The sequence below is a fragment of the Macaca nemestrina genome, chromosome 15 (assembly GCF_043159975.1).
Source record: "Macaca nemestrina isolate mMacNem1 chromosome 15, mMacNem.hap1, whole genome shotgun sequence".
Lineage (NCBI taxonomy): Eukaryota > Metazoa > Chordata > Mammalia > Primates > Cercopithecidae > Macaca > Macaca nemestrina.
This window is the reverse complement of record NC_092139.1, coordinates 31251938-31271194: the sequence shown is the minus strand read 5'-3', so window position 1 is coordinate 31271194 and position 19257 is coordinate 31251938. Positions and strand designations below refer to the sequence as shown.

General features: G+C 59.7%; 3 protein-coding genes across 5 annotated transcripts; 2 read left to right on the top strand and 1 right to left on the bottom strand.

Moving 5' to 3' along the window:
• Window positions 1-1137: 1137 nt before the first annotated feature.
• Window positions 1138-18706, bottom strand: LOC105496222 (N-terminal EF-hand calcium binding protein 3). Of its 3 annotated transcripts, XM_011766419.3 has the most exons (13): window positions 18489-18706; window positions 16668-16692; window positions 14965-15073; window positions 13968-13993; window positions 13656-13753; window positions 4278-4414; window positions 3918-4036; window positions 3686-3765; window positions 3530-3583; window positions 2763-2875; window positions 2517-2594; window positions 1987-2078; window positions 1138-1901 (listed from the first exon to the last, which is right to left on the bottom strand). In XM_011766419.3, the coding sequence occupies exons 1-13, from the start codon at window positions 18627-18629 to the stop codon at window positions 1873-1875; spliced, it is 1101 nt and encodes a 366-aa protein (XP_011764721.2). In that variant the 5' UTR covers window positions 18630-18706; the 3' UTR covers window positions 1138-1872. The 3 variants fall into 3 exon arrangements, with proteins under 3 accessions (XP_011764721.2, XP_011764719.2, XP_011764718.2); XM_011766417.3 differs by having other exon boundaries at window positions 3530-3765; XM_011766416.2 differs by lacking the exon at window positions 18489-18706 and adding an exon at window positions 18054-18447 and having other exon boundaries at window positions 3530-3765.
• C15H20orf144 (chromosome 15 C20orf144 homolog) lies at window positions 6344-8241 on the top strand. The gene is made up of 2 exons (XM_011766415.3): window positions 6344-6503; window positions 7858-8241. Exons 1-2 carry the CDS (start codon window positions 6378-6380, stop codon window positions 8191-8193), a joined length of 462 nt encoding a protein of 153 aa, XP_011764717.1. The 5' UTR covers window positions 6344-6377; the 3' UTR covers window positions 8194-8241.
• LOC105496220 (actin like 10) lies at window positions 11267-12839 on the top strand. Its single transcript, XM_011766414.3, has one exon. The coding sequence runs from the start codon at window positions 11822-11824 to the stop codon at window positions 12557-12559; it is 738 nt and encodes a 245-aa protein (XP_011764716.1). The 5' UTR covers window positions 11267-11821; the 3' UTR covers window positions 12560-12839.
• Window positions 18707-19257: the final 551 nt, after the last annotated feature.

Sequence of the window (19257 nt, the reverse complement as noted above, 5' to 3'; positions counted from 1 at the left end):
TCCCAAGTAGCTGGAATTACAGGCACACACAACTACACCCGAACAAGCCTCAAGCCTGCTCAGAGCCCCATGTGGTTCAGATGGTGGCGGCACTTTCTAGGAGCTCCCAGGGATCTGTGAAGTGGGGTGGCAGGAGGATGGCCTGGCACTGGACTGGCCAGGATGCCACCAGGGACCTCTGTGCAGGTGGCCCAGGCAGCCAGGCTGGTGGAAGAAACTCTCCCGCAGGGGCTGCCGGGGAGAAATCGCAGGGAAGGCCCTGCCTGGAGTCCCAGATGGGGATGCCCACCCTGAGCTGGTGCCATCTGAGTTACCTTTCTAGCCAGGCCCCAGCCCAGTCAGGACCTGGCGCCATCAGGGCATTCGGGAACATGGAAACAGCACTCACCCCACCGGCCACCCCTCACGACTTAAAGCCTCCTATGGCCTCCTCGTGATGTAGCACCTCAGAGCCCCGCCTCGCCCAGCCCCCTCCCCTGCACCCTCAGCTCAGCCCTGCTACTGGGTCGCCCTTGGTTCAACCAGGCAAACCCTCCTCCTCCTCAGGGCCCGTGTGCCGTCTCCTCTGTCTGGAAAACTGATGCCAACACTCCCGGGCCAGGTCAAATGCCATCCTGTGCCCCTGCGGTGCCAGGGGCTTCCTCTTCAGAGCAGCTGCTTAGATGTTAGATGTCCCTCTCGGCCGGGTCACCTCCCCTCCATGCCCCCAGTAATGGAGGGGACAGGAGGACACCCCCAGGGGCTAGTAGGACTGGCTTGGCCTTTGTCCTCCTGGAACCACTCTATGTGGGGTGGCGGTGACAAGTCCAGCTTGGTGAGAAGGCCAAGTCTTCCCATAGGAGCGTGGTCGAGCAATCTGGGCCCACAGGAGGCTCTGTGTGGGTGACACTAGAACCCCTGTAAAACCTGCAGAGACATATCACCCCTCCCTCAGGCAGGACCCACCACCAGGGTGTCAGGGCCGGGGACCCTGAAGTGGGAAGACTTGTGTCAGCTCTTGTGAGCATCCACTCTGCAAGCGTAAGGGCATGAGGTGGGAACCAGGGGGCTTCCCAAGAGAGGTGCCCCCCCGGAGCTTTTGGCCTGGGAGGTACACAGGCCCCGCAGCCCAGACCTGCGAGAGACAGGAGGCGACACTGGAAGGGACCACTGCCTTTATTGCCTCTGTGCTGGGGTCCCAGCCTGGGCTTCAGAGGCCTCTGGGGGCAATAGGTGACCCTGGGCCCAAATTATTGCTACTTGGCCAGGTCACCTTGGGGCTTCCCATAGTGCCCTGAGAATGGGTGGGGTGAGGGCATGCAAATGATAAGAAAATGGCATGCAAACCAACCCAGAGGCCTCTGGCACACCCATGGGTGCTGGAAGAGTCAGAGCCTAGTGGCCTGGGAGGGCAACAGGGGCACCCAGGTCCAGCCCAGCCTCAGGGGCAAGGTTTGAGGGGTTGGGTCCCTGAGCATCAGCCCTGCTTCTGCTGCTAGCTGGGAAGGAGCAGAAGCCTGGCCCCAAGACAGCGGGAAGAAACCAGGACCCCTGCTAGGCAGCCAGATGGCCCAAGGCCCACCCACACAGGGACAGAACCTGCCCTGGGTCGCTCAGCCAGGAGAGACCAGAATCCAGGTCTCCTGAGCCAGGCAGAAGCCAAAGTAGCTTGGAGGCTGAAGTGACAAACAATAAAATACATGGATAAATAAATCAATAATAAATAGAAAGCAAGCAGCCCAGTCCCTGATCCCTGGGCTGAGAGCCCTTCCACCAGGCCCAGGTCCAGGAGCAGGCAGGCCCTGGTCTTTGCGCTGGGTGGGCTGGCCAGGGCAGAAGGCTCCAGAGGGAGGGAGGCAGGGTCCCGGGGTCCTCGGCGTGTGAAGGTCTGGCTCAGTTGTTATTCATTATCCACCAGGAGGCTGGGGGTCAGAGGTCGGGGGGTCAGGAGCCCTCAGGAGCCCACTGCCCCTCCCAGGCGACAGTGAGTGGGGGTCTGCCGCACACCTGGGAAGAACACAGTGGTGAGGGTGTCCGGAGCCCGCAGGTGGTCGATGAGGACGCGCTGGAAGGCCTTGCTGCAGGGCGACTGCTGGTGCCTGCGGAGAGACGCAGGCTGCCACGACCTCGGTCTCCCTACTCCTGCCCCACCCTGCTGCCAGGATCAGACCCCAGCCCTTCTCACGCTGCCTCTGAAGCCTCAGGCCTCTCCCCTTTGACACGAGGACGCTGTGCAGGTAGAACGAAGGGCACCGCACACAGTGCTCTGCATTGTCACATGCATGGTGACAAGTGTGTGTTCACTAAGTGCCTCCTGTGTCCCTGTGCTGTATTCAGCTCTTCCCAGTCACCTCCTTTAGCCCACAGGAGTTGGAACTGTTATCACTTCCATTTTGGAAAGGACTCGGGGGTCGGGCAGGTGGGGTCACTCATCTGAGGTCACAGAGCCAGTGAGCGGGAGAGCAGGATTAGAACCCTGGCCTGACTCACTCCAGGGTCACAGTCCATGGTGTTAGCGGCCAGACTGGCACTCATACCTTCTCCAGGAGGCCTCATCCTGCCAGAACTCATACAGGGTGAAGGAGGCACCGTCCGGCATCTTCTGGGCAGACACACTGCGGGGCCAAAGAGATGGGCAGGCCAGGCCAGGGCTGCCACCACCTCTGCCTCCCTGGCCTGGGGTCTCATGGGAGCCCTGGCCCAGGACGTCCAGCCCCAGCACCCCTCTCTGCCCCAGCACCTCTCCCCCGCTCAGCCATCCCACCTGCCAGCTGGGGACTCACTGCAGACAATGGCTCTGGGCCCCTGTGAAGTCCACGTAGCAGCGCAGGGCTCGGTGGAAGTCCTGCAGGCCTTCCTCTGCCACCTGGACCTGCCTCTGGGCCACGAGGATGTGCTGGTGGGAGAGGCAGTCGGTCAGCCGGTGTGGGGCTGGGTGCAGGGGAGGGACTGGCCGTGGCCTCTAGGAGGTTCCCAGCTGTTTTTTTGTTTGTTTGTTTTTAAGACAGGATCTTATTCTCACCCAGGCTGGAGTGCAGTGGTGTGTGGGATCATGGCTCACTGCAGCCTCTACCTGCCAGGCTCAAGTAATCCTCCCATCTTGGCCTCCCAAGGTGCTGGAATTACAGGCATGAGCCACCTACACCTGGCCCCCAGCCTTCTTGACTGATGCCAGATCCAACCTACCCTTTAGCTGGGTTCCTGTTGCCAACCTGCCCCCCAACCTCCCTGTCTCCATTGTCTCCCTGTCTCCAAGGGTGCTGCTTGATCCAGCCACTGTCCCTCCTGCAGTATGCCACCACTTCCTTCCTCCCTCCAGCGTCTGTCCACACTGCCCCAGACCTGGCTTTCAAAAATGCTGATGGGGAACCAAAGCCCAGAGAAGGGTGGCGGTTCCTGCAGGTTCTCAGAACCCGGCACCTGCCTGCCAGGCCTGGGGGCAGGGCACATGTGCATTGCAGAGGGTGGGCGCAGCTGGCCCCATGAACCCCCAATTCATGAGCACCCCCAGACATGGCCATCCAGCCGCTTGCCCCTCTCCTGGGCTCACCGAATCAGGCCCCTTGGCCAGGTCCTCTTCATGCAGGGGTTCCAGCCGGGGGGCCTGTGAGGGCACAGAGTATGGGCCGCGCCTCCAGCATGGGCCTGGCTCGGGTGGATACCAGGAGGGTCCTCCCTCGTGGGGCCCTGGCCCCATGGCCCTCACCTTGCACTCGAGCTGGTCGATGAGCTCCTGGAGGCGGTTCACCTGGAGCTGCCACTGCATCTCAGCCTCTGAGCTGTGCCCTGTGGGTGGGGCCCGTGCAGGGTCAGGCAGGGGCCTCTCAGGCCTGGCAGGTTCTCAGAATGAAGTAAGGGGCAGTGAAAGAGCGGGGCCTGGGGGAAGGAGGGATGCGGTGCCCGCCTTGGCCAGGCCTCCCACCCCGCCCCAGGCGCACCTGTGTCAGAAGAGCCGGGGGACCAGGTGGATGACCGGCTGACGCTCCTCAGGGCCCGGCGTCCTGTCCGCCGGCTGCCGCAGGGCCTACTCTGCGCCTCCATGATCTCTGCATCTGACCTAGAGAAAGTGAGGCTCACAGGGCCGAGGACTGGGGCCCCAGGACGGGACAGGCCTGGGTGAGGAAGACAGGCCTCCTGGGACTCTGAGGCCTAGCCCCAAAGCCAGTCTCATCTCACCCCACCATGGCTTCTCTGCCCAAAAATACAGCCTCTAGGATGCTGAGACTGTGGGGGTTTGGAATGGGGGTACAGTGGGCGCTTGTGCACTAGCCCTGCAGGTCGGCAGCGCCCTTACATACCGCCAGCCACGGGCCTGGGCCTCCAGAGTATCTGACGCCCCCTCCAGCGAGCTCTGCAGGGCTTGCAGCTGGCTCACCGTCTCCCGCAGCAGGAAGCGCGTCACAAACTGGTCCACCTTGGAGGCCCTCTCGTACGCCTGCGGGCCAAGGGGGGACGGTCAGCATCTCCCAGCCTGGGCAGTGATCTCTGAGTGGGTCCTCTGCCTCTTGCCCATCAGAGCAGCAGTGGCGGTGCCAAGAGCAGGGGCATATAAACCCGGCACAGGCAGGAGGGTACTGAGACCCAATGGGCAGGGAGGGTCTGGATCCCTCCTTGTCCGGGCCTGGCCTCCCTCCCCGGAGGTGTGGAGCCAACTCACAGCAGGCATCTGCCTGCCGACGTGCCTGGCTTTTCTGGACTTCACGGCCCCTTCCCCGATGGGGCTACCACCTTCAGCATTGTCATAGCCAATGAGTCCCAGGCACAGCTAGGCTGGGTGGGGCTGTCACAAGGTATCCAAGGGCCAATGTTGACACGAGGCAAAATGATGGCCTGGTGTGGCCCCAGACTCACAATCTACATGTTCACTCCCTCATTCATTCACTCATGCACACAACACTGGATGCTTTTTACTAAGAGCTGCTGATAAAGACAATCAGGTCACCGTCCTCACTCACACAGACACACACCCACACACCCGCTGGCACTGACCCCAACCGCCACTGCCAGCCTCCTCTCAGCCCCTCTCAGGGCGGCAGAGAGGCAGGGAGGCTGCCCACATGTTAGGCCCGGCGTGGCCCAGCATGGGATTCTGAGGCTTCTCAACTACCTTCACTTCCTGGGGCTTCCATTTCCTCATCTATCAAACAGGAAAGATGAAACTCAGCATATGAAGCTGCGAGAAGCTCCCAGGAGTTAATTCCTGCACAGGACTCAGCACAGGGTCTGACACATAAGCTCTCAATGCTAGACCTGCCAGCCGTCTATTGTCAAGGCCTGCCCACTTACACACCCAAGAGTCACAGACGTCCTGAGAATTGCCTAACCCCCACCACACACACACACACACGCAAACACACACGCGTGCGCACCAGAGTGGGAGTCCTGGGGAGCTGTGGTCCAGGTGCCTGCCCTCTCCGAGGGGACTCCAGAGGTCCCATCCATCAGAGATTTCATCTCCTGCCACAACCTGCCTCAGCTCAGCCATCAGATGGGACCTCCTGGGCCAGGCTTATGAGTTAGGAGACAAGGACAGAGAGGAAGGTGGGTCTTTTCATTCTCAGACAGGCCAGGGTTTCTATCTCCATGAAATCTTTCCAAAAAATTCCTTTTTGGGTATTTGAGATGATTAGTTTCTGTTGCTTGCAACCAGAGAACAGATAGAAGCACCCACTCAGAGCCAGGTACTGCTACAAGAAGAATTTCATTTAGTCTTTTGTTTTTCTGAGACAGAGTCTCACTCTATCACCCAAGCTGGAGTGACATGGCATGATCTTGGCTCACTGCAATCTCTGCCTCCCAGGTTCAAGCAATTCTCCTGCCTCAGCCTCTTAAGTAACTGGGATTAGAGGCCCGTGCTGCCACACCTGGCTAATGTTTGTATTTTTAGTACAGACAGGGTTTCACTATGTTGTCCAGGCTGGACTCGAACTCCTGACCTCAGGTCATCCACCCACCTCCGCCTCCCAAAGTACTGAGACAATAGGCATTAGCCACCATGCCGGGCCTCATTTAACCTTTGTAACAATTTATAGGAACCATAATTGACCCCATTTTGCAGATGAGAAAACAGGCCCAGAGAGATTTATTACCTGGGCTAAGGTCACATAGTAAGTTAGTGGCAGGGCCAAAATTCATACCCAAACCACAGAAATCCCCCTCTATTGGCCACTAAGCACCTTACATGCATTGCCTCATTTATGATCATTAGCCCAGTTTTACAGCTGAGAAACCAAAAGTGACAAAGTGAGTGGAGCCCAGATTCACCTTTAGGCCCTGGGAGGCGGTGCTCAGAGCCTGCAATTGGTGAGGTCAGCCCGTGAGGTCACAATGTTGCCAGGGCCCAGGGGGCAGAGCAGACGGAGTGTGGGCCATGGTCCCCAGTGGTGACCAGCCCTGCCATGGGAAACAATAGTTCCCACAAAAGGACCAAAGCACCCAAGCAGGCCCACAAGGAGAGGCCAGCTGACATGGACAAGGCCTGGTGGAAACAGTTCCTCAACCACCTCACTCGGAAGAAGCCGACTGTGAGTGTGGGGGATGGAGAACAGGGCTGGGGAGGCAGATGGGGGTCAGGGAAAGCTGGATAGGTGGGTGGGAGTCTAGGCCTTGTGTGCAGAAGTCCTAGGGGGTGAGGGAGGAATTCGAAAATCTCTCCCAAGGATGAGGATCCCAGGGGCCCATATGGGTGTGGATGGGGGTCTTTTCAAGGTGGCTCACGCCTGTAATCCCAACACTTTGGGAGGCCAAGGTGGGTGGATCACTTGAGCCCAGGAGTTCGAAATCATCCTGGGCAATATAGGGAGGTCCCATCTCTACAAAAATAAAAAATTAGGTGTTTGTGGTGGCGAATGCCCATAGTCCCAGCTACTCAGAAGACTGAGGTGGACTGCGTGAGCTCAGGTCAGGCATGCAGTGAGCCGTTGACAGCACCACTGCACTCCAACCTGTAGGACAAGACCCTATTTGACTCAGTCTTTAAAAAAAAAAAAAAAAAAAAGCCCAGAAGGGAGGGCAGAGATTCCAGAACCAGAAAGTGGATGAGACTCGAGAGCCCAGGGAGGTGAGCACGAGTGGGATTCTCTCCCAACCCTGGACAAACGGGTGGAGGTCCCAGCACGGAGAATCAGTCCTAGTTGGTACTACTGAAGCTAGGGGCAGGTGGGATTCCCCTGTGTCCTCTCCCCAGCTCCTAGGCTCAGAACTTCCCTGCCTCCCTCTCTTTTTTTTTTTTTTTTTTTTTTTTGAGACGGAGTCTCGCTCTGTCGCCCAGGCTGGAGTGCAGTGGCCGGATCTCAGCTCACTGCAAGCTCCGCCTCCCGGGTTCGGGCCATTCTCCTGTCTCAGCCTCCTGAGTAGCTGGGACTACAGGCGCCCGCCACCTCGCCCGGCTAGTTTTTTGTATTTTTTAGTAGAGACGGGGTTTCACCGTGTTAGCCAGGATGGTCTCGATCTCCTGACCTAGTGATCCTCCCGTCTCGGCCTCCCAAAGTGCTGGGATTACAGGCTTGAGCCACCGCGCCCGGCCCCTGCCTCCCTCTCAAATGAGCAGAGGCCCTGGACCAGGCGGGGGTTGGGGGTGCTGAGAGCCCCCGACATCCCAGGGTCTGGAAGGGATCTCATAAACTTAGACGGAGCTGGTCTCAGGAAGTCAGCCTGGGATGGATGAGGGTTTCCAGAAGGGAGGCGGAGTCCAGGGCGCCACGCAGGGAAGGGAGAGCTTCCCCGAGGCCTGAATTGGACAGGGGTCCCCTCCAGCCCTGTGCATGGGAGGATGACAGGACCCGGTGCATGAGGGTCCCAGGAGGAAGGCGGGGAGGCCCCGGGTCGTGGGCTCGGCCCTGGCGCGCTCTCCCCTTCACGCCCTTGTTCCACCCCCAGACCAGGATCGTGCTGATCCTTCCCCTGGACAAGCAACAGCCACTGGCCAAGGCTGGGCGAACGATTGACTACGCGTCAGGCGCCGGGCTGGGCTCCCCGGCGGCACCCAGGTTGCGCGGAGCGGGAGAAAGCGGCGACCGCGAGCTGAAGATGCCGGTGCTGCTGCTGCTCCTGCGGCAGGAGGCGCGGCTGCCGGAAGAGGGCGGGGCCAGGGCAGCGCGGAGCTGGCCGCGGCTGCGCTCGCGCCTGCGGTCCCCGGGAAAGGCTCCCAGCGAAGCCGGGCCTGCCAAGCAGCAGCCGCGCAAACGGTGCCGCTGCCCTCGCCCGCGGCTCTAAGCGCTTGGCCCAGACCCCGCCCAATAAAGAGTGCGTGGCAACCCTGGAGCCTGCGAGCCCTGTCGGAGGCGTCTGGGAGGTGGAGTCGGGCTGGGCAAAGCTGAGCCTAGGAGCCGCACAGGGGTGAACGGGGCGTATTGAAGGCAGAGCCACCGCCACGTCTGTAGCCAGGGCTGTCTTTTGCTTTCTCCTTACATGTGCCAAGGGTCAGAACAGAACCCCACACCTTGCTACAGTGGCGGGAGGCAGTTTCCCTCCCCCAACACTCCAAACCCAGGTCACATCCCGCTCAGTCTGCAGGCTCAAGGGAGGTGGGCTTGGGCAAACCAGGCGTGGCCACGCTAGTGAGGGGGACCTGCTTCCGGCAAAGCCTGACATCCCCCCACAGTAATCCCTCTTAGGCATGAGGGAGGGTCCCAGGCCAACAGGCACCATCCTGGGTAAGAACAGCCAGGGCGGCAGTCAGCTGGGGCAAGGCCTGAAACGTGGATTCTGCCTGTGGACGCACCCAGGAGAAGCTGGAAGCCCTCTGGCACCTCACTCCTACACATTGTACTTGGTAACCCCAAAGCACTCAGGCCCTCCAGTCTTCCCCAAGGTACCTCTGTCTCCCAACCTACCCTGTATCTCCTTCCCCACATGACAAAGACTTCTTCCAAACCACTCACCTGTCTAGAGCAGCTCACTCCCCTGCTCATAAGCTTTCAATAGGTCTCCATTACCAACAGGGAAAAAGCCCACAGTCTCAGTCTCACTCCCCAAATCACTTAGAAGCAGCCCTGCCACACTTTCTGTGTGGGATCCTGCTGCTGCTTCTCACTCTCCCAGGTCCCAAATCCAGCTCCACACCCAATGCCACTCCTGGCCTGCTGAACCTGTAGCCTACCTTCCTGTCACACCCTGGTGACCAACCTCAGGATGCCCTCTTTTGGGGGCAGATGCAGCAGGACTGAAGTCCCAGCTCACTAGAGCCACCAGCCCAGCTTCTGCTGAAGATATACTTTTGTCACCGTCACCATGATGAACATCTCCTCCACCTTGCCTGCACCAGGCTGGAGGCTGCATAACATCACTCCTGCTAATTGTGAGAATTGACTCTTCCCTACCATCCATGTGGTAACAATCAGGGTAACCACCTTCTTCCATGGGGCCGCACCTCCTGCCCATACAGTGATTGGCCCAAGCTGGTCCTGTCAGCCCCTCCCCCTAGGACTGTAGTTCAGGAACTGTAGGAGACCATGCTCTCTACTTGAACATGCACAGGCTAAGTCAATCTTCAGAATAAAAACACAATGCAGGCCAGGCACAGTGGCTCACGCCTGTAAACCCAGCGCTTTGGGAGGCTGAGACGGGCGGATCACGAGGTCAGGAGATCAAGACCATCCTGGCTAACACGGTGAAATCCCTTCTCTACTAAAAATACAAAAAATTAGCTGGGCATGGTGGTGGGCGCCTATAATCCCAGCTACTGTGGAGACTGAGGCAGGAAAATCGCTTGAACCTGGAAGGCAGAGGTTGCAGTGAGCTGAGATCATGCCACTGCACTCCAACCTGGGTGACAGAGCGAGACTGTCTCAAAAAAAAAAAAAACAAACGAACACCACCACCACCACAATGCAGTGCACATCCTGGGTTCCCTACAGCCCTGCAGTCAGATTCTGTTCCTGAAACCTGATTTCACCCTTGCTCTTGGTATCCATAACATATAAGATCCTTGTAATAAAGTCCTTATTTGGGCTTACATTCACCCGAGTCTTCTACCTGCAACCAAATCGGTCCTGAAGAGGATGAGGCTTTGCCGAGACAAGAAGTGGCCTCTTTCCTGTGTGGTGGGATTACTACTACCTTTTGGAGAAAACCAAACCCAGAGAAAGATCAAGACTAGGTTAGGACTGCACAGTGAGTCAGCTTCAGAACTGAGTCTTGCTGGGTGCGGTGGCTCACATCTGTAATCCCAGCACTTTAGGAGTCCAAGGCAGGTGGATCACCTGAGGTCAGGAGTTCAAGACCAGCCTGGCCAACGTGGTGAAACCCTGTCTCTACTAAAAATACAAAAATTAGCCGGGTATGATGGTGCGCGCCTGTAGTCCCAGCTACTCAGGAGGCTGAAGCAGGAGAATAGCTTGAACTCGGAAGGCAGAGGCTGCACTGAGCTGAGATTGCAACACTGCACTCCCAGCCTGGGAGACGGAGACTCTGTCTCAAAAAGATAAAAACTGAGTCTCAAATTCAGGCCCACGTGAATCCATCCATGGAAGCCCCTAAAGGTAGGTCCAGAGCCTGTCGGGGCTCTTCAGGGAAGCTGTAGATCTGTGACTAAAAGCTTTTTCTTCAGCACTGGGAAGGTAAGGGCCACACATCTGGCCAGAGTACATCAGATAACTCTAAGTGGTTTGAGAAAGGAATCAGATTGATTGTGCTGGGCTGCTGAAGCCAGACCCCTGGATGCCAAAATCACTGCCCTTGGCTCTGTCCAGGAGAGAGGATGGGTCCAGGGAGTTGTCATAGGGTAGGGGGCTGTGGAAGGGCAGCTGCTGGGGAGTGAGGTCACAATGAGACCAATCCAAGTTCTTTTCTGCCTTCTGACCAGCTCCTCCTCCCTCCACAACCGGGAACTTCCGTCAAGCCCAGGTGAGAGGTGCCAGGAGGCTGCCTGGGTCCCCAAGGGGGATATATGTCCAAACAGCCTTACCACAAGGCCCCTTCGCCTTCAAAGTTCTGCTCCTCCTGGGGGCTTCTTAGGATCTAAAAGGCTCAGTCCTAGCCATCTCGTCAGCCATCTCAGCAAGCGCTGACGGGGAGGAACAGCAAAGGAGAGGCGAGTCCTGAGAGTGTGGGGGCCCGGTGCAAGGCGTGGAGCCTGGAGCCCGGCGCCGGAGGAAGACGAAGCGGGTGAGATGCGGCTGGAACCCAGCCAGAGCAGAGACTGAAGCCTGAACTAGGGGCCGGGCCTCAGGCCTAGGGACCAGGCACGAGCTGAAGAGGTGGCGGACGGCCCGGAACAAGAGGCGGGCCTTTCAGACCAGAGGGCGGAGCCAAGAGCTGAGAGGGGTGGTGATGTGGTCCAGAAGAGGAGGAATTTAGGCCCCGGAGGCAGAGCCAAGGGCTCAAAGGGACCACTCCCTAGCACAGAGGCCGAAAGGCCTCGGGCCGACTAAACCGAGTGGCACGAAGGAGCGGAGCTTTCAGCCCCGGGGCTGAACGGAGCCCGAAGGTGGCGTCGCTGTTGGGGAGCCACCGTGTGCACCGACCGCCCTCCCTGGGCCGCATCGCGGTGGTGGTGGACCAGGGCTCGGGTTTCACCAAGGCGGGCTTCGCGGGCGAGAACCAGCCGCGAATAGTGCTGAAGAGCTCCAGCCTGGTGCCCAGCTGGGACCGGCCGGTGCTGCCCGGCGCGCTGGGCTGTGAGCTGGCAGGCGGCGTGGCGCGGGCGCACCCCATCAAGCACGGCGTGGTGGCGGACTGGGAGGCGCTGGAAGGGCTCTGGGAGCGCCTGCTGGTGGGCGGCCTGCGGGTGTGCCCAGAGCAGTGGCCTGTGCTGGTGAGCGACTCCCCGTCGGCGCCACCCGCAGGCCGCGAGAGGGTGGCGGAGCTGCTGTTCGAGACCCTGGCAGTGCCCGCGTGCCACATGGCTAGCACCGCGTTGTTGGCGCTCTGCTCCACTGGCGCGTTCAGCGGGCTGGCCGTAGAGGCGGGCGCGGGCGTGTGCCACGCCACGCCCATCTACGCGGGTCACTCGTGGCACCAGGCCACCTTCCGGCTGAACGTGGCAGGCAGCACCCTGTCGCGCTACCTGCGGGATCTGCTGGTGGCGGCGAACCCTGACCTCTCGCAGCACGCCCTGCCCCGCAAGGCCATCACACATCTCAAGAAGCGCAGCTGCTACGTGTCCCTGGACTTCGAGGGCGACCTCCGCGACCCCGCCCGCCACCATCCGGCCAGTTTCAGCATGGGTAACGGGTGCTGCGTCTGCCTTAGCAGCGAGCGATTCCGCTGCCCCGAACCCATCTTCCAGCCAGGCCTGCTGGGCCAGGCTGGGCCGGGGCTGCCCGCGCTGGCCTTCCGGGCGCTGCAGAAGATGCCCGAAACGCTGCGGACACGACTAGCAGACACCGTGGTGCTGGCCGGCGGCTCCACGCTGTTTCCTGGCTTCGCCGAGCGCCTGGACAAGGAGCTGGAGGCGCAGTGCCGGCGGCACGGCTACGCGGCCCTGCGGCCCCACCTGGTGGCCAAGCCTGGGCGTGACATGGCTGTGTGGACCGGTGGCTCCATGGTGGCCTCCCTTCACTCCTTCCAGCGCCGCTGGATAACCCGGGCCATGTACCAGGAGTGTGGCTCCAGGCTGCTGTACGATGTGTTCAACTGAGTCAGGCTGGACTGGGGGGTGGCAATGCGGTGGGGGACAGCTCTCTATCTAAAGAGTCAGGTGTTTGGAGCTGGCAGGGTCCTCCTGGAGGTTGGAGCTGACTGGATGGGTCACCCCCAAACCCTTTCTGGGCCAGGAGGAGGTATTTGGGACGCATGGGACCCTCATTTTCAACTGCAATTTGAATCTCCCCAACCTCTGCCAGTTCAGAGAATGCCAGTCCAGCTGCCTACCCCCAAGGCCCTACTTTATGGCAATAAAGGTGATGCCCCCACTTGTGTCCATGCCACAGATATGGGAGTTCCTCCAACCCCTTGTCATGCCAGGCCCCAAGGGGCAATCCTTTGAAAAGCTACTAAATCTCATGTGAAAGTCACCAGCAGGAGGAGACCTGTGCCTAGCCGTGTGCTCAGGTCAGCTGACGATGAGTGCCTGCTTCCCCTTCTGTAAAAAGTGGGGTCCCGGGCCTGCTCACTCCCCCTTACAAGAGCCATGGAGCAAAGGGAGGTGGTGATATTTCTTGAACACACAAAGGGATGGGCGGCTTATTTTTTGGAAGTCACCACTCAAGGGCCTCAAGCCCTATCAGCACTGTTTGTGCTTGTGCATACACGGGTCCACATGTGCACACAAACACATGGGTGCTCACGTACCTGCCTACTCACGTATGTCCTCGGGCCAGGCCCTGCCCTGTGAACTTGTGAGCACAGCCTTCCACACCTAGCCCAGCCCTGAACGATATCCCACGGCAGTTGTGACAGGCCAGCAACAAAAGCACCAGCAGCCCCTAGTATGAAGCACCTACTGTTTGCCAGATATTATTCTGGGTGCTGGAGACAGAACAAAACGACAAAAATCCCTGCCTTCGTTCTCACTTGTCACAGTGACGTATGGAGAGCAGCTCTATTGTTACGATGGTTTACAGATGAGGAAACAGGCCCAGAGAGGTCAAGGGGCACAGCTACAAAGTGGGAGCCAGGATTTGAACCCAAGCCCCTAGCTCTATAACCCTGAGTCAAGACTGTGGAGGATCCCACAGCACAGCAGATGCCCGCTGCCTCACAGTGGGCCCCCCACCATCAGCCACTCCACTCACCAGCTTGGTGGCATCCATGGCAGCGAGCACTGCACGGTTCAGCGATTCCAATGCAGCCAGCACCGGCCGGTAGACACCCAGGTGCTCTGCGAAGTAGTCTGCAGGCAGAAGAGGTGCTTGAGGGTTCCTGGACCCCCACCCATCTCCCCACCCTGGGATTCTGGCCCCCTGGAATTCCTCAGCAGCCAAGCAGGCCTTATATCCTGAGCTCAGCCCAACCTGTCCCATCAGGAGACCAGCAACAGTCCCTTGCCACACCTACCCTGGGGCCCAGGGGCCCCAGGAGACAAGAGCTCCCGTGGGCCTACTCACCACACAGTTTTTCCGTTTCTAAATTGCTGCAGGGAAAAGAGAAGGCATGCTTCAGACCTGGGCCTGGTAAACTGGGACTACTGGGGCCAATGCCCCACCTCCCACCCACCAACTCCCAGCTCAGTCTAACAAGGCCGCCACTTCTGCTCCGCCCCAGATTAAGTTGCTCCTGCGGACAGAGTCCTTGCAGGGTCGGAGAATGGGTTCTACTGCCCCAACTAATCACTCTGAGGGCAAAGATTCAGACCCATTCTTGGCTTCCAAGAGGATCTCAGGCCAGGGGAAGACGGATGTGGACACAGGCCAGCGAGAAGTGGTCAGAGCTGCGAAGGGGAAGCCAGGTGCAGGGAAATCCAGGGACAGCACGGGGTATTTAGTTGATAGGTTAGGGAGGGTTTCCTAGAGGAGGAGCTGCCTAAGTGAGGCCCTGAAGGACAAGGAACTGGCTGGGGAGTCTGGCCAGGAGGGGAGGGGAAGTACTGTAGACGAAGGTTCCAGCCCAAGTCTCAGGAACCTGAGACTGACCCTCAGGAAATGGGAGAAGGGAAGTAGAGGGAGGTACAGCGGTTCGTGCATGTGCACCTCTGGGAGCAGGCACGGGGAGGAGCATGCACACTCCTGCCAAGACGCGTAGATGTGGGAGCACACAAGGGGTAGATGGTGTGCATGTTCGTGCACTGCATTCTTGGGTGGAAGCAGGCGGGGCCCAGCTGTCCCCAGGCATCCTCGGGTCGCTGTGGGAAGCGGGAATGGGGAGCTGAGCCATGGGTGGGTGACTCAGACTTGGCTATTTCGGGGTCCCAGCTGGAAGCAGTGTAGTGGGCAAGGCTGTAGCTGGAGAGGGGGTAGGCAGGCGGGTAAAGCTGGAACCGAGCCCTGGTACCTTTCTCCCTGCCCCCTCTTCCTCGTCCTACAAAAGGAACCAAGGCAGCAGGGGACACAGTGGGGTAAAGACAACCCGGCCTGGCATCTACCCACGGCCCTTTCTCGTACTCACTCGGTAAGATGCCCATCAATGCCGCTGAACAGTTCCTGCAGCTCCCCCGGGCTGAGAACCCCATCAGCAAAGTAATTCTGGAATTCCTCAAATGAGAGCTTCCCATCATCTGGTGGCAGGGGGAGGACAGGGAGCAGAGGAGGTATCCCTGACCCTGACTGCACCCCTGCCACCAGGTCCAGGGCCCCAAAGGCCTTGTAGCATCTGACAACCACCTAACCAGGTGGGATGGGATTCTGAGCTCAGTGGGGAGCCTGTTTGGGACAAAAGGACTGGGGTCCTCAAAGGTGTCCAATGAAGGCAACAGAACCTACTTTGCAGGCACCAAAGGGACAGGGCAGTACACAGTATTGGGTAGGAACTCAGTAAACGTTTGCCAAACGAAGAAACAAGCAACAGGCTGTGACATGGCCACAGTGTGGCAGGGCCTAGACGTCACCTGGAAGGATTTGGGGACCAGCCTCACTACAGGGCACAAGGAACCTCCACTCTCTGGACCCAGGACCTTCACAGAGAAGCCACGGGGAGGCAGATGGAATCTTCTACTAGCTGGAGCCTCTGTAGGCAGCAGCAGGCTGGCTCAGAAGGGAAGGAGCTCCCCATCACAGGCGCATGTGAGCAGAGGCTGGGAGCACTTATGTGGCACAAAGACATGGGATATGGTCTGAATGATACGTGAGGTCTCTGAGCAGATGGATGTGGCGAGCTGAGCCGGAGGAGAATCCGAACCTTCACAGACAGAATGCCCTGGTCCAAGTGAGGGCATGTGTCCTGATAATGGGTTGGGACAAACAACCCCCATCAATGTGAAGAGACCCACGGAGAAGGGCAAGGAGTGGGGACAGGACCCCGTCTCTAGGAGGATGAAACACAAGAGGGCATGAAGACCCAGATGAAAGGCGTCCCAGGCTGACTGCAGCGCTCAGACCCTCCACCGGCCACACAGGGTACAGTGGGCTGCTCCAGGTCACCTAGGAGGAGCAGCCTGTTGCTGGATGGGTCCCCTAGGGCTCGTGCTTTAGCTTCCAAGGTTCTCCTAGACCAGGGTCTGAGACTGCCCGGGACCCAAGGCAGGAGGAGCCGACTCCTTTGGCACTGGACCCAGCTTTATCCTTGCCCAAGGCGTGGGTTTAGTTGCGTCCTCCAAGACCTCCCTGGTCCAGATGGTTGGTCACGTGACAAGTTACTGAGCCCTCTAAAAACCTGAGTAAAATCTCCAAAAAGGTCTCACCTCCATTACCTCACTCTTCCAAGTGCCTCACACAAGGAGCCTGGGACTAAACACTGCAAAGACCCAAGTTCAAGCCTATCAATTAAAGGCTGTGTGACCTTAGGCAACCTGCTTCACCTCTCTAGGCCTCTGCTCCTTTATGAAACAGGGTGAATTCCAATCTAGCTGGTGGTTGTGAGGACAACAGGAGGCCATGAAAAGGAAGTGCCCATCACCGTGCCAGGGTGCTATGTGAAAGTGAGCCCCTACCTCTAGCCCCTGGCCAAACCACATTCCCGCCACTCTCCATCCTGCCAAACTTGGCTGAGAACAGCACCTCCTCTGGGAAGGACGCCTTGATTGATTCTCCTGTTTTGGGCCTCCAAGATTTGTCTCGACTCTTGACTTCCCACCCAACCTTCCAAGTCTCCCTGGGCCTTCTGGATGCTTCCCACCCTGCCCCACTGTGGGACCCAGGGGAAGCCACACTCACCATTCTTGTCTGCTCTGCGGAAAACCTAGAGGACAAAGGGACATGGGGGGAACTGTGAGTGCTACCCAGGAAGCCAGAGGCCCCCACTCAACCCGACAGGGTCCCAGCTGGCTGGCCTACCCCCTGCCTTGCCTTTCCTCCTGCCCAGCCTGGTCCCAAACCCCCTGCCCAGCTCAGCCCTGCAGGAGCTTTTCCTGCAAGCAGGGCGCAGGAAGAGCACGCAGCGGGTGCCACCTCCACTCACTTCTCCTGCAGGGCCTGGCCTCGTTGGGGGTGCTCCTGGCCAGTTCCCTGCGTCCCCACCTCCCACACCCAGAGTGCAGCCCAAGTTCTATCTAATACCTCAGCCCCTGGCACGGTTCCAGCATGAGGAAGGTTGAGGAAATGGGCCGGCTTGCGGCCCAGGAATCCTGCACAGCCGTCCTAGACCTGAGCCCCGAGCTCTGCTGTGTGGCCATGGTCTATCCCAGCTGCCCTCTCTGAGTTGTTTCCTTGCATGCTGTTGAAGACAGCAGGCAGTGGCTACTCTGTCTCTGCAGGTGTCTGAGTTACCCACTAGCAAATAGATCAGGAGCAGCTGGGGTTAACTCTTTCAGGGCTGGGGCTTCCTATGGGGCTGACAGTGAGGACCTTTGGCAGGCGTGTGTGTACACACACAAGTCCAAGGGGGAGTGGGGGTGGCAGAAGGCAAGGTCAGCAGATTTCATTTATGAAGTGAAGATGAAGAGCAACAGAGGCAAAGAGGAGCAGAGTCAAGACAGGTCCCCATCTCTCTTAGTGACCTGCTCCCAGGTCACCCAAAGCAGCCCAGCAAAGGGGAGACTGGCAGGCCTGGCAAGCAGGGGTGGGCCAAGCCTGGGCTGAGAGCCCCCAGGAACTCCAGGTCCTGAACGCCAACCCCCTCCAAGATCCTGTTTTTTCAGCGTCAGCAGGGCTCAGAAAGACTCTAACCTCTAGCCTAACTCAGAGAAGCTCTGCCACTGGCTGAGGGACACACAGCAAGCCAGGGAGGCCCAGGTGGGGTAGATGGAGATCTTGGGAGCGGGGAGGGGTGCTAAGCTGGGAATGGGGACACCTGGGGTCACCCTGTTGTTCCCCTGCCTCCATGACTGACCTGGGACATATCCCCTCAGGCCTTGGTTTTCCTACCTGGGAAGAGGGAGGGTCAGGTCCCTTCCAGCCAGGGATGTGGTCAAGGTGCTGAGTCACTAGGGGCAGTGGGAAGGGGGCGGGAGACAGCTTTGCCTCCCTCTGGAGTTGGGGCATGAGGGGGCCACGACAGAGCGTAGCACAGGTGGAGAAAGGGCTCAGGGCCGTGGCTGGTGCCCATGGGGGCTGCAGGGCCACCCGTGGTCCCATGGGAGGGTGACTCTCTGCAATCCTTACCAACTGTAGGACTCTGCTGCCCTGGAGTGGGGCCTGAAGGACTCTGGGGGCGGCACTAGAGTCAGAAGTGAGGGGACCCTTGTGCTTCCAGGCTCCTCTTCCCCAGTCAGCCCAGCCTGCGGCTGCTACAGAGTGGGGTGACGGCTGCTGTGATTGTCGACAGCTCTCCCCCAACACCAGACACACAAGTGGGGTGGGCTGAGGGGTGGGGGGCAGCAGGGGTAGTGACACTGGAGCAGGGACAAGCGGAGACATAGACGAGACAGAGAGACAGAACAGGGGACACAAAGGCAGAGAGGTCAAGAGAAAACAGAGCAGGGCCAGAGAGAGAGGCAGAGACCCAGAGACAGCGGCGGGGCCCGAACAACCCCAGAGGGTGAGACTAACAGAGACTCGGGCGGGGAGACACCGCGAGCACAGCCCGCGCCCACTCACGTCCTGGAAGAGCGCGTGTCCGGCGGGCCCGGGGTCTGGCGCGAGCTGCGGGTGCCGCGGGGGCTGGGGCGGGGACTGGGGCTGGGGCTGGGGCGCGGGCGGCCGGAGCAGGCACACGGTGAGCAGCCCCACGCACGCCATGGCAACGCCGCCCGCTCGCTGGGGCTCGGCTGCGGTTGCTCCCGACCCTGGACGCCGCGGCGGACTCTGTGGGGCTGGGGGCCGCCCCTTGGCGCCGGCGCCGACGCGCGGGCTCAGGCCCCGCCCCCGCCCCGCCCCCGCGGACGCCGGGTTCCGGGTCTGGAGATTGAGCGCCGGGTTCCCTCGCCTCAAGGTCCAACTCCAGCGTCGCGGGCCTCCGCGCTTCCGCGGCCACGGCGGAGGGGGAGGTGCCCGAGGGTTCGGGTCCGGCGACGGCCTGCCGGGAGCAGAACCTAGGGGCTGCGCGCCCACCCGGAGGGACAGGGTGACCAAGCCAGTGCCGAAGAGTCAGGGTGATACGAGTGGGTAAAACCCACCAGGACTTCACCTTTCGGGGCGTCTGTATCCTCATTTGCAAAAATGGTACCGGTAGACACCCTATGGGATTGTTGGGACTCATGCAGTGTCAAGTGCTTACAACGGGGGCTGGCGCAGAGGAAGCCCACAGGTCCGTGTGGCCGACTCCCAGGCATCCCGACGCCCGCCCTCTCTGGCACTCAGCGCGGCCCTTTCCCCTCCCCTCGGTGGCTTTGGCCCTCCCTTCAACCCGTTCTCCACACAGCAGCCA